The sequence below is a fragment of the Oryctolagus cuniculus genome, chromosome 3 (assembly GCF_964237555.1).
Source record: "Oryctolagus cuniculus chromosome 3, mOryCun1.1, whole genome shotgun sequence".
Lineage (NCBI taxonomy): Eukaryota > Metazoa > Chordata > Mammalia > Lagomorpha > Leporidae > Oryctolagus > Oryctolagus cuniculus.
In genome coordinates this window covers 111,585,751-111,598,656 of record NC_091434.1, presented here as the reverse complement: position 1 = coordinate 111,598,656, position 12,906 = coordinate 111,585,751, and the positions used below count along the sequence as shown (strand labels likewise).

At 37.4% G+C, this 12,906-nt stretch overlaps 1 protein-coding gene across 5 annotated transcripts in view; it reads right to left on the bottom strand.

Annotated features, from left to right (window-relative positions):
* Positions 1 to 10,454: 10,454 nt before the first annotated feature.
* ACTR3 (actin related protein 3) overlaps positions 10,455 to 12,906 on the bottom strand; it is a 59,275-nt gene continuing 56,823 nt past the window's right edge. For all 5 annotated transcript variants that reach the window (XM_002712405.5, XM_070071013.1, XM_051849630.2 and 2 more), the window contains 2 exons: positions 12,811 to 12,894; positions 10,455 to 11,707 (listed from right to left, as the gene is read on the bottom strand). In XM_002712405.5, coding sequence (XP_002712451.1) covers positions 11,612 to 11,707; positions 12,811 to 12,894 — 180 coding nt within the window. In that variant the 3' untranslated portion in view covers positions 10,455 to 11,611. The remainder of the gene's footprint in view (positions 11,708 to 12,810; positions 12,895 to 12,906) is intronic.

The following is a 12,906-nucleotide window of genomic DNA, read 5'->3' as shown; positions in this document are numbered from 1 at the left end:
TAGGCTTGTGTTATATACTGAGTCCATTTCACAGATTTTATCAGAATACTCTGGGAGGAGGAAAAATCAGCATGCACAGGAAAGAAAAATCTTTCTTTTCTGATAAATGGTAACTTCAGCTCATTCTTTCATTGTGACTTAGGCTAAAATGGCCCACAATCATGTACTTACATTGTAACCACTTCCTTCTGCTATGGTTGTTCATTTCTGAGCTTAAAGTATCTTAGCAGCAGAACTATGTGGAAATGGAAAATTACTCAAAGTCATAAGTGACAGAGTGTACAATGCCTGTATCTCAGAACACACATATTCTGAGTTAGTTCTTGATGTAATTTTATGCATTTTCTCAGTTAGAACAAGTTTCTGATATTTTTCTGTGGGAAATAACTAATTTAAACAATTAGAATACAAAGAAAGATACACTGTGAGTGAATATATTGCAGGACACAAAACCAAAATCACAATCGTCTTCCATGCTAAAGCTCACCCTTAGAAAAGTACTTCAGGGGGCTGAAATGTGGCAAGGCACCGCCTGTGACGCCAGTGTCTCATGTGGGTGCAGGTTCATGTCCTGGCTGTTCCACTTCCCATTCAGCTCCTTGCTAATAGCCTGGGAAAAGCAGCCGAAGACGGCCAGCCGTCTGCGCCCTGCCACTCATGTTGGAGACTTGGATGAAGCTCCTTGCTTCTGGTGAGTGAACCAACAGATGGAAGATCTCTGTCTCCTTCTCTCTTTAAATCTTTCAAAACAAATACATCTTTACAAAAAAAAAAAAAAGGTATTTTAGGATTAGGATATCAATGATCAGTTCTGTGCTAAAATATTAACGGCAACCAGTTAAACCAATCTGTTGGTTCACCTATGACTCAGTTCAACTCATGTAAGAAACACCACACTTTGTTCTCGATCCCATGTTGAAAATATGGAGTTTCTCAACAGTTTCTGGGGAAGAAACCTTCATTCACACTACATATAGTATCAATGAAAGAATATGGGACTGAAGACTATGGGTGCCTCAAATTTATATCATGAATTAAAGATGATTATCATGTCCATGTACCTTAACATTAAGAGAAAGAAACTCATCCTACATTTAGTTTACTTTGCAATTTACTATGTATCTTGTCAACTATCTATATCATTAGAAAAATACACACAGGCAGATTGTAAAGAAATGTAGAGAACACTAGCAAATACTGTAAAAACCCTTGCTTTAAGGATGACCAAAAAAAAATAAAATAAAATAAATAAATAAACACACAGAATTACCCAATCCTTTACCTCTCATGTCATTCCTTAATGCAAGAATGTAAATGATTTGGGTTCTGATTTTTAAATTTTAACACATTTTGTACTGATTTGAAATACCACTTTAAAGTTTCCTGCTATGGATTGAACAGGATCTGGTCTGATTTCATACAAAACTTTAAACCCCAAAGTCTTAAGGTGGGTCCAACATTGAGTTCCTATGGAGGTCCCTGGAGGTGTGCCTTGGAAGGTAGTTCACTCCAAGGTTGAGTTCTAAAAACCAAGTAGGCTTCCTGACAATGTGATCCTTTCACACACTGGGTCTCCCACAAGGGTGGCAGAGGCCCAAGTACTTGCACCATCTGCTGCTGTTTTCCTAGGTGCATTAGCAGGGAGGTGAATCAGAAGTGGAGCAGTCGGGACTCCAACTGATGTTCATATATGATGTGGGTGTTGCAGGTGGCAGCTTAATCCCTGCACAACGCTGGCCCCTGGATGAAAAATCTTTTTACTGAAGAGTTTAAGTCGTCATTTCCTTCTCCTTGAGGAAAAAAAAAAGTACATAATTTTGTTTATGCTTCCAGTGCCCTGAGGGACACTGTCCATAGTTTCAACTTTTTATAAAGGTGAAGAAAAATGAGAAAAAGGCAGTCCTGTTCATCCCAAATAACCATCTCTTTGGAGATATACCAATAGCATGTGAACCCAGACATAAAATTCAAATGTAATCTCAACATCACTAGCACATTTTTGGTCCTGAGCCTGTTAAAACATATCTACAGTTTAAGACCTGATTCATTTTCTGAAGGACCATATAGATGAATAAATTTTAAGCAACCATAAACAGATGTACAAACAGAATTTCAATTTGTACCAAATATGTGACCTATTTTAAAAAGACATCACTCCAGCTGATTTCTAAGTATTCTTTAAAAATACAGGATAAAGAATGATAGGATGAGAAATACTATTCCCCCAAGACCTTCTGGATCCAGGTAATTTTATTCAACAAATATTTGAGCATCTGCCACATGCCAAACATTGTGCATAATCACAGCTCAATTGTATTGTAAAGTCTTCCAAATCTTTAAAGGGGCTGGTGCTGTGCCACAGTGGATGAAGCCACCACGTGCAGTACTGGCACCCCATATGGGCACCAGTTCGAGTCCCGGCTGCTCCACTTCTGATTTAGCTCCCTGCTAATGTGCCTTAAAAAGCAGTGGAGGATGGCCCAAGTGCTTGGCCCGCAGCATCCACGTGGGAGACCCTGAAGAAGCTCCTGGTTCCTGGCTTCAGATTGGTCCAGCTCCAGCTGTTGTGGCCATTTGGGGAGGAACCAGCAGAAGGAAGAGATCAATCCATCTCTCTGTAACTCTTTCAAATAAATAAATCTTAAGAAAAGAAGCCACTTACAATACTTTTAAAAAAAAAAAACTGAGGGGTAGGCTTCAATGCAGTGGTTAAGATGCCACTTGGGATGCCCAGATTGCACGCTGGAGTGCCTGTGTTCAGTCTCACCTCTGCTCCCAGTCCTATTTCCTGCTAACGTAAACTGCAATAGGCAGCAAGTACTTTGGGTCCCTCCCAAAAACTCATTTCCATGGGAATCCTGGAGTTTTAGGCTTCTGGCTTAAGTGTGACCCAGCTTTGGCTGTTGCAGGGCTGTTGCAGGCTTTTTTTTTTTTTTTAATACTTATTTATTCATTTGAAAGTCGGTGTTACATAGAGAGAAGAGAGGCAGAGAGAGAGAGAGAGAGAGAGAGAGAGGTCTTCCATCTGCTGGTTCACTCCCCAACTGGCTCCAACAGCCAGAGCTGCATTGATCCAAAGCCAGGAGCCAGGAGCCAGGAGCTTCTTCTGGGTCTCCCACGTGGGTGCAGGGGCCCAAGCACTTGAACCATCTTCCACTGCTTTCCCAGGTCATAGCAGAGAGCTGGATTGGAAGGGGAGCAGCCGGGACTCGAACCGGTGCCCATATGGGATGCAGACACTGCAGGAGGTGGCCTCATCTGCTATGCCACAGCACCAGCCCTGTTGCAGGCTTTTGAGGAGTGAATCAGCAGATCTCTTTCTACTTCTAAAATATATTTTTAAAATTTTAACTCTTAGAAGTTCAAAACTTTAAATATAGTCATTTGAAAGGCAGAGAGAGAGAAAGAGAGAAAGAAAGAGAGAGGGAGAGAGAGAGAGAGAATGAATCAATCTTCCATTTGCTGGTTCACCTGACCCACCCCATGCCTGCAACAGCTGGGATCCAAGCTGAGGTGGGACTCAATCAAGTCTCCCAGATGGATGGCAGAAACCTACTTAAGTAGGGATCATTGCTCCATTTCAGGGTAGGCAGGAAGGTGGAGTCAGAAGCTGGAGCCAGATATTAAACCCAGATACCCCAAAATGGGATGTGGGTGTCTTAACCACTATGCTAAATGTCTGCTCCTGAAAAATTTCCTAGTTCATAGAAGATCCAGTCATGTCACTGGAGTTAACTTTTCAACAGTAGTGAGATGTGAAATGAGGCCAACTTAGTACCAATTTGTAGGTAGATAAAAAATGTGAGAGTGTCCAAATATGACCTTGGTCTCACTTGGGCAGTTGGAAATCCAAAAGATTATTCTGATTATAGTATTTTTTTTAAAGATCGTCGCCTCATAAAGTGTAATCCAGTCTGAGTTCTGGGGTCTTGTTAACACTTTAGCCTGGTAATTATAGTCTCACACATGACTCAGTCATTCGATACCTCAGTCTAGCAACATCTAGCACATTATCAGCCTTCCCAACAGAATGGGTCAGAGTTAGAAATGTTGACAAATCAGATTTATCCAAAAAATCCCTAATACTTAATAAACCACATGCTATTCAGTATAAAACATAAAGAATCATTACCAGTAAGTCCGTTTCTGCCATTACTTACATGGCCTTTGGCCAAGTCATCTGAAATATTTAAAATATCACATTCTCTCACTGTAAAATGTGAGGTAGACTAAATCAAAATCTAAAAATTCCACAATGTTATTAATGCCAACTCTGTGCATATGTGATTTCAATCTTATTACATCACTTTTCAAGTTTCTCAGCCACTGAGAGTGACAAATACCCTCCAGTCTTACCGTTCACTCTTCTAAAAACCACAAGTTCACCCCTACTACAATTACTAATTGTCACTCAGGCTGCTGCTTCCTCTCTTAAACATTTCTGCATACTCTCCACCTACCAAAATCTCTAACTCTCAAGATAGATCTTGGGTTGAGAGAAAGGTTATTTCAACAGAAATTGCCCTTTAAAGTGCATGTAGTCCAACCATGAATATGGCACCAAAATACAAGCCTCAGAATTTCTTACAGCCTCACCTTCTGAACAGTGGATTCATAAGAACTTGGAGATCCCATGCACCTCCAATAAGAAAAAGGATATATCTTCCAGGTCCAGTTATCAACTTTCTTACAAAGTCTCAAGATCAACAATCTACTATATCACTGGACCTCTTGTTCAAAATTGAGAAATTATGAAGCATGATGAAAGAAAATAAAAACTGAGGCTGACATTCTGGCATATTGTGATAAGCCACTGCCTGAGATGCCAGCACCCATTAGAGCTTAAGTCCCAGTTGCTCCACTTCCAATCCAGCTCCCTGCTAATGCTCCTGGGAAACAGCATAAGATGGCCCAAATGGTTGGGTCCCTGCTACTCATGGGGGAGACCCAGATAAGAGTTCCAGGCTCTGAGTGTCTGCCTGGCCCAGCCTGGGCCATTGGGGCCATTTGAGAAGTGAACCAACAGATGGAAAATTTGTCCCTCCCTCTGTCACTTTCTCAAGTGTATTTTTAAAAATCAAAATTGACAATAATAGCCAGATGTACAAATCAGTAGTGTTTCCAAGCCTGATACTGAATGCTACAAATTTTGGAGCATGTCAATTATCTGCACAATGCTCTTACAGTACCAACAATTTATACTATGGAGATTTCAAAATAAATGAAAACTTAGACTAATACCTACTTCAAAAAGTTATAATCACTTAATCTCTATTTTATATAGAATGTCACTATTTTTTACTTTTAAGGCAAAAATTAGTCTTAACAGAAAAAATGAGTATTTTAAAGGAAAAATATTGTATACTGACACTTGATTCCAAAATAAAAAATAAATTTCATTCATTCACTTATTAAATACAACTACTAAACTACTATTGTATGCTGGAGAATATATAAGGCACTAATTATATAAAATACGACAGTCCTGATTGTAAAAGTTACTTTCTTCATCTGTTGGGTATAACATTAATCATTAAGAAAGAACTTCAGAGGGCTGGTGCTATGGCATAGCAGGTAAAGCTGCCATCTGCCGTGCTGGCATCCAATATGGGTGCCAGTGAGTCCTGGTTGCTCCACTTCTGATCCAGCTATTTGCTAATGGCATGAAAAAGTAGTAGAAAATGTCTACGTGGGCCTTGGGCCCCTGAACCTGCGTGGGAGACCCGGAAGAAGCCCCTGGCTTTGAATTGGCCCAGCTCCAGCCATTGCAACCATCCGGGGAGTGAACCAACGAATGGAAGACTCTCTCTGCCTCTCTGTAACTCTGCCTTTCAAACATATAAATAAATCTTTTAAAAAAAAATTTCAGGAGCACACAAAATGCTAATTTTAAACCAAAGCCCTTTCCTTAACCTAGCTGGGTTTCTCCCAAACCACCACATTTATGAAGAGAAATCTTAACTAAAATCTCTCTCAAATCCTGTTTAGGCAAAATATACCTCATTCCTCTGACAGTGCCTTTTCCATTACACTAGCCTCTAAGCTCAGAACGAAATGTTCATTTACTTTTATGTATAGTGCTTGAACTACACAGTAGGCAGCCACTACAGACCCAAACTTGATGCAATATACACAGCAGTATAATGTTTACTATTTTAATAAAAGTGAAACCTTACAATGACTCAATCTTTAGCGTAATGTATAAAAGTAAATAAAAAACGATGGAACACTGTAAACCAGTAATAATCACATTGCTAAATCCAAATAAACAGAGTAATACTTTTCTCCTTTCACCTTTCCAGTTGCCTTTTCTCCTAAATCACTTACTTCTGTATTGTTCCTTTTCCACTGCCACTGTGACCACTGGAACATTAATACAATCCTTAAACAGGTTTCATTTAATTTTCAGCTTCCAAGTTCCAAGTGTGTTCTGCTGGGTTTTGGCAGGGAAAATACCCAAAACAACTAACAAGACTACAGAAGTTATAATAAAAGTTCTGGTATACTAGGTAACAAATTACATAGAAAAGGGATATTTAATAAGTATTGAGGAATTATCAACAGTAAGCAGCAGAAATCCTTTTTCACTGACATATAAAAACATTCCTGACTTCCAGATCTACAAATTCTCGTCAATTCACATATGGACCTAACACAAAAACAGGTATTTACTTTCAGGATTTGCTGTGAAAGTTCCGCATCACATCTTGGTAAGAACTCTGTTCTTGGCCATCTGCTCTGCTATTCTACTGAAATAGGCTCCAAGACAGAGTCCAATCTGAATGGAAGAATGCTTGTCTCCAAGAGTTTGCACACGTTTTGGGGTGCATGTATTCTAGTTATTATGCTCGGTAGCCACTGACCTAAGGTAGGACTCTGGGTATTAACTGTTAAGAGATTTCACAGGGCAATCTAGAGGTACCCCTGCATGTGATATGATCTACAGATGTTCAGGGAATAGCTATGGGTCACAGGAGTCAAAGCCTGACTGTCAAGAAAACACTAGGCTTTATTACGGACAGACTAGCCCAGTGTGAAGAGGTACAACAATGTTCCTTATGATGAAATAAACAAGCTTTTATATAATACAAGTAATTTCTTCAATAATTTTGTAGGTGCTTTGGATGTCATCTTTAGGGTTATATGAAAGAAGTTTCCATTTATCTTTGAGGGTACCTAAAAAGTTCATGGAAAACAATTCAAAGGTGAGTTTACCTTATTGCAAACAAATTTTGAAATTCATGCATACATAGGTATTCTCTGCAACATCTCTGTAGAAACTAAGTGAAATATTATATCATATAATATATAATGTATCATATATTAAAATATTAGTATTATATAATACATATTATATAATAAATATTATCCCTATATTCCATATTATTTCTTAAGGTATTTCCAGAAATATCAGCAAGAACTATTTTGTTTAAATAGCTTTAAAAACAAGCTAACAAATTGTATTAGGGACCTAAATAGATAACCACCCTACCTATCATCAACATGAGGTGATAACTTGCAGTATATACAATAGGTTAATGTTCAAGAGTTAAGGTGTGAAAGGTTTTTTTTTAAAGATTTATTTATTTGAAAGACAGAGTTACACAGAGAGGTCTTCCATCCGATGGTTCACTCCCCAGATGGCCTCCAAGGCCAGAGCTGCGCCGATCCGAAGCCAGGAGCTTCTTCTAGGTCTCCCACATGGGTGCAGGGGCCCAAGGACTCAGGCCATCTTCTACTGCTATCCCAGGCCATTGCAGAGAGCTGGATCAGAAGAGGAGCAGCCGGGACTAGAACCAGAGCCCATATGGGATACCGACACTTTAGGCCAGGGCTTTAACACATTGCACTACAGCACCGACCCAGTTTGTTTTTAAAAAGTAGGTATCAAGTTGGAAAATGATCATCTCTTTTATTTTTGTCCATTACTGCTTCCCAATTAGTCCTGCCCATTAAAAAAAAAAAAAAAAAAAAAAAAAAGGAGACATGGTATATTTACTCACAAATAATCAGTAAAAAAAAAGGCTATATTCTTAACAACTCATAGAAATTGCTGCTAATCTACCCTAACATCTTTACCTTATAAATTGAACTGAAGCCCAAAGTTTAAAGAATGTCAAAAATTATAGCTATATTTTCCAAATTTTTTTTAAAGATTTATTTATTTGAAAGTCAAGAGTTACACAGAGAGAGGCAGAGGCAGAGGCAGAGGCAGAAAGATGGTTCACTCCCCAATTGGCTACAATGGCCAGAGCTCAGCAGATCCTAAGCCAGGAGCCAGGAGCTTCTTCCGGGTCTCCCATGCAGGTGCAGGAGCTCAAGGGCTTGGGCCATCTTCTACTGCTTTCCCAGGCCATTGCAGAGATGGATCGGAAGTGGAGCAGTCAGGTCTCAAACTGGCGCCTATATGGGATGCCAGCACTTCAGGCCAGGGCATTGACCCACTGTGCCACAGTGACGGCCCCCCAAATTTTAATATAAAATTTCAATCACTGGCTCAGCTTGGTGCTTTTCCAATGTACTATGCATAGGATGCTTGACAATGAATCAGTGTTACAAATCTGCAACTGAAATTAGTATAACTGAAGAAATGGTCTGTAAGTATAGGAGGGATATTTAGGAAAACAAAAGTATTGCCTCTAAAAACTGAGCAAAATAACTACCAGGAAATACTCAGGAAAGGTCAGAATTTTCTTGTTTCTCCATGTATGTATAATTTTGAAGGCATTTTTTAAGGTTTTTATTTAATGAATACAAATTTCATATTTTTTAGGAATATAGTGTTTCTTCCCCCCATTCCTGTCTTCCCACCCCCACTCCCATCCCACCTGTTACTCCCTCTCCCAATCTATTTTTCATTAAGATTCGTTTTTAATTCAATTTATATACAAAGACCAACTCTATACTAAGTAGAGATTTCTACTATTTGCACCCACACAAAGTACAGTTTGAAGGCAGGTTTTATCATTAATTCTCTTAGAGTACCTCATTAAAGACAGAGGTCCAACATGGGGAGTAAGTGCACAGTGACTCTTGTTGTTGATTTAACAATTAACACTCTTATTTTTGACAACCACCTGAGGCTCTTGACATGAGCTGCCAAAGCTATGGAAGCCATTTGAGTCTGCAAACTCCTTCAGTATTTAGACAGGGCCATAAGCAAAGTGGAAGTTCTCTCCTCCCTTCAAAGAAAAGTATACCCTTCTTTGATAGCCCCCTTGAAGGTTTTTGCCCTTCATACTTTCATATCAAATAGTAAAGCACAACTTCATACAAATATGCCTGAGGTTGTAATCAAACAAGTTTATAAACCTTTCTAGTTATTCAGTTGTAACTCAACCATCCCAAGTGGAAAAGACGTACTTAGGAACAATGCTAACAATATTTTATTGGGCCAGGAGAACGGAATCTTTACTGCCTATCAAGGTACTTCTGTACCAAAAGTTCTTTGAAAAAGCAAAGTATAGAATACTATGTGCAATAAGTTCCTATTTGTGTAAAACAAGGAAGCACTATTTATTTCTATATGCAAAGAAAATGACTAGGACACATGAGACAGGTGAGGGTGGCAAAGAAACCTATGTTCATCATCTACTCCTTGATACTGACTGAACAGTTTTTTGCAATGTTCATGAAACACTTTTCCAAATTAAGGAAAAAAAAAACTTTGATACTAATACTGTTGATATTACTACTATAAGATATTTTGTTTCTTTACTTCCATATAGAGAATTTAAATTCACATAAATGACTAAGAAAATGTTAAATATCCAAATTTACTCTAAATACAAACTAATATTTACTCTCAACTTTTTTTTTAAGATTTATTTTATTTATTTAAAATATTGAGTTACAGACGGAGAGAGGTCTTCCATCCGCTGGGTTCACTCCCCAAATGGCTGCAATGGCCAGAGCTGAGCCGATTCGAAGCCAGGAGCCAGGAGCTTCTTCCAGGTCTCCTAGGTGTGTGCAAGGGCCCAAGGACTAGGGCCATCCTCTGCTGCTTTCCCAGGCCATTAACAAGGAGCTGGACTGGAAGTGGAACACCCAGGACTCAAACTGGCATCCCCTATGGGATGCTGGCACTGCAAGCTGGGGCTTTAACCCACTGCACCATAGCACTGGCCCCCCTCAGCTTGTATCTTTATAAGAAAAATAAACAAAAACTTCAATGTTCTGTAACTTTGAGACACAGGCATTGTAAGCCACATATTATTTTCATAAATAACAGTTTCAAGTGTTCATTGATAGTACTGCTTATATTCTAAAAAGCAAATAAAACCTTTTCCATTTTATCCTATAAATAACTGGTAAAATTTTAAGTTCACAAGAAATCTTTTAACATACACATTATAGAGATTTCAATCTCTATATAATCATTTCAATAGAAATGATATCAAAAACATGTAGACAAAGTATAATTACATTGCTTAAAAAGAAAACATATTAGAAAAGGTAATTCAATTTTAATTTATTTTCAACATTTTTTCTTCATGATCCAGATATTTTAAAATGCAAAGAAATGAACTTTCCATGATATGTCAGGGACAGGCACTAAAAAAAATTTTTTTCAGACTGCAAATGAGTTATACAAATGAAAATATCAAATGGAGATCCAGTTATCAAAACGAATGCACTCAACATATTAAAAGTTCACAATTTTTTGTACAGAGCACATAAAAAAGTCAGCTTTGCTAACCAACTGTTGTGATTTAAAGAACTGTTGCAGAAGTTTGAAGAAAATAGATGCATTAGTTAACTTATAAAGATATTAAAGAGCTTGAAACAAATATTAAAAAGAAGTTTGTGCCTTTATTAGAATTGTGTTAGGCTTTAAATATACCAATTTTTATAGTCAAATTATTGTGGGTTTGGGTGTTTTTTGGGGGTGGGAGTAAGAAATGACACTAGAGAACTGCAACACTGGTCCAACAGTCTTGTCTTTACTTTTCTTTTAAGCAAGAAACAGAATGCAAGTATCAGAAAGCACTAGCAGGCATCAGTTAATCCAAGATACAGCTTCTTAGTTCCAAAAGCACTTGCAAAGAAAACCACTGGTAGGGAGGGAAGGGATAAGGAGAGGGGAGCAATTTGTAATAACTGGAATCCCATGAGTGTACACCAAGTCTCATGAGGTTATTTTTTAAATTTATCCTTTACTTGGTCACTTTTTTCCTCAAATACTACAGTTTTTCTTTGACTTTTTTCCTCAAAGTATAAAAAGTATGAAATATAAACAAGCTCTTGCATTGTACATTTAGAAGTGTACAATTCAAGCATTATAGAGCTATCTACATACCGATAAATCCCATCAAATCTTGGATAATTCAATAATATACAAAATATCAGGGCACAGAAAGAACTAAAACCCACTTCTTTTGTTACACGTAAGATTCAAATATTCAATCTAAAGAAAAACACTTAATCATTTTGGCTCTCTTCTACATGTGCATGTTGATACACTTATTAAAATATTCCTGTATAATCATGTTTGGTCTTAACTATTTCAAGTCAGGTTTAAAACCTCAAAATCAGCCTTCCAGACAAAACAGGTAATCAGAAAGATTATCTCTTCTCCACCTCCCTAACCCCAAGAACTATGAAGTCAATTTTACGACATGACTCCAAACACTGGATTGTGACGACAAATGCTAGGTCCAATTTCTTCATAATCCTTTTTGGTATGGCATACTTGGTAGAACTCAGGCTGAAAACAAAAACACATATTTTCATAAAGATCAAAAACTGACCATTTTTCAATATGTTTTAAAAGAGATGCTGTAAAACAGATGCTAAATCTAAATCTAAAATATTTATTTGTCCATTCGTGGTACTTCAACAAACTTAGAAATTCTAGCAACCATGACTTAAAGTCAGCTGTAAATCTTCATCAGAATTGAAAAGGAGCAATTAACTCATGTCTCCCAAACCTCCTGCCCAACAACTGTTGCTACAAAGATTTTGAAATTTTGAGGAATGGCAGGTTGAGTGTCAAATGTTCAGTCTGTTCACTGTACACTGAACCAATAATCTACAGAAGAAGTATTAGCCTAAGATACAGATACACTATTTCTAATCATACATACACATTTCTAGATCTTCCTGCCTTCCTCACTCAAGGTCTGGTAAATACAGACTACCTATGCGCTCTGTTACCTCATTCTTAAAGGGCAAAGTCAAAAACTCCATTAGATTATATGCAAAAATTGAAAACAATTAAAATTACAAAAGAAAATGTTTGATTTTCTTTTTAAAAATTTTTAATTCTTTTTTAAATGTTCCTATTTTTAAATGATTTTAAGTCTGAAGCTGTACAGTTATTCATTAATTTATAAGCTCCTTTCAACAAAACAAAATGCCAGTATTTACAAGGCTAATGGTATTAGAACATCTTTTAAAGTACTCCAAAGAATTCTGATTTGGGGACAGGGTTTTAGAAAGTTCATTTACTCCATTTAGGTCATCACACTTCCTATGCAATAAAACAGAACTTTTTCCTTAATGTTTCTAAATATCTGCCAAAAAAAAAATGACCTTCTTCTGATGACTATACATATCACCACAAGCTTAAGAAGATTTTTCCTACAGAAATTTAAAATATGGTATAAAATGCCCATTCCACAATAATGACTAGCAAGCTTAAAATTACTCGAACATTAATTGAAATGATTTTCAGTTTTTAAAAGAGTATGTACATATTTTTAAAGTCTCTTACACTATACCTAAAGGATTGTTTTTCTTCTATAAATACTGACAAATTCTTCTATTTAAAAAAAATCAAAATTTAAGAATAAGCTTCATCACACTCACTGTGGAAGCCAGCATCGATCCTCCAAACCAAACTGCATATCGTTGCATGTGGTGTGTAATAACTTGTACGTCGATAGGTTTTGGCTTAAAAAAAAA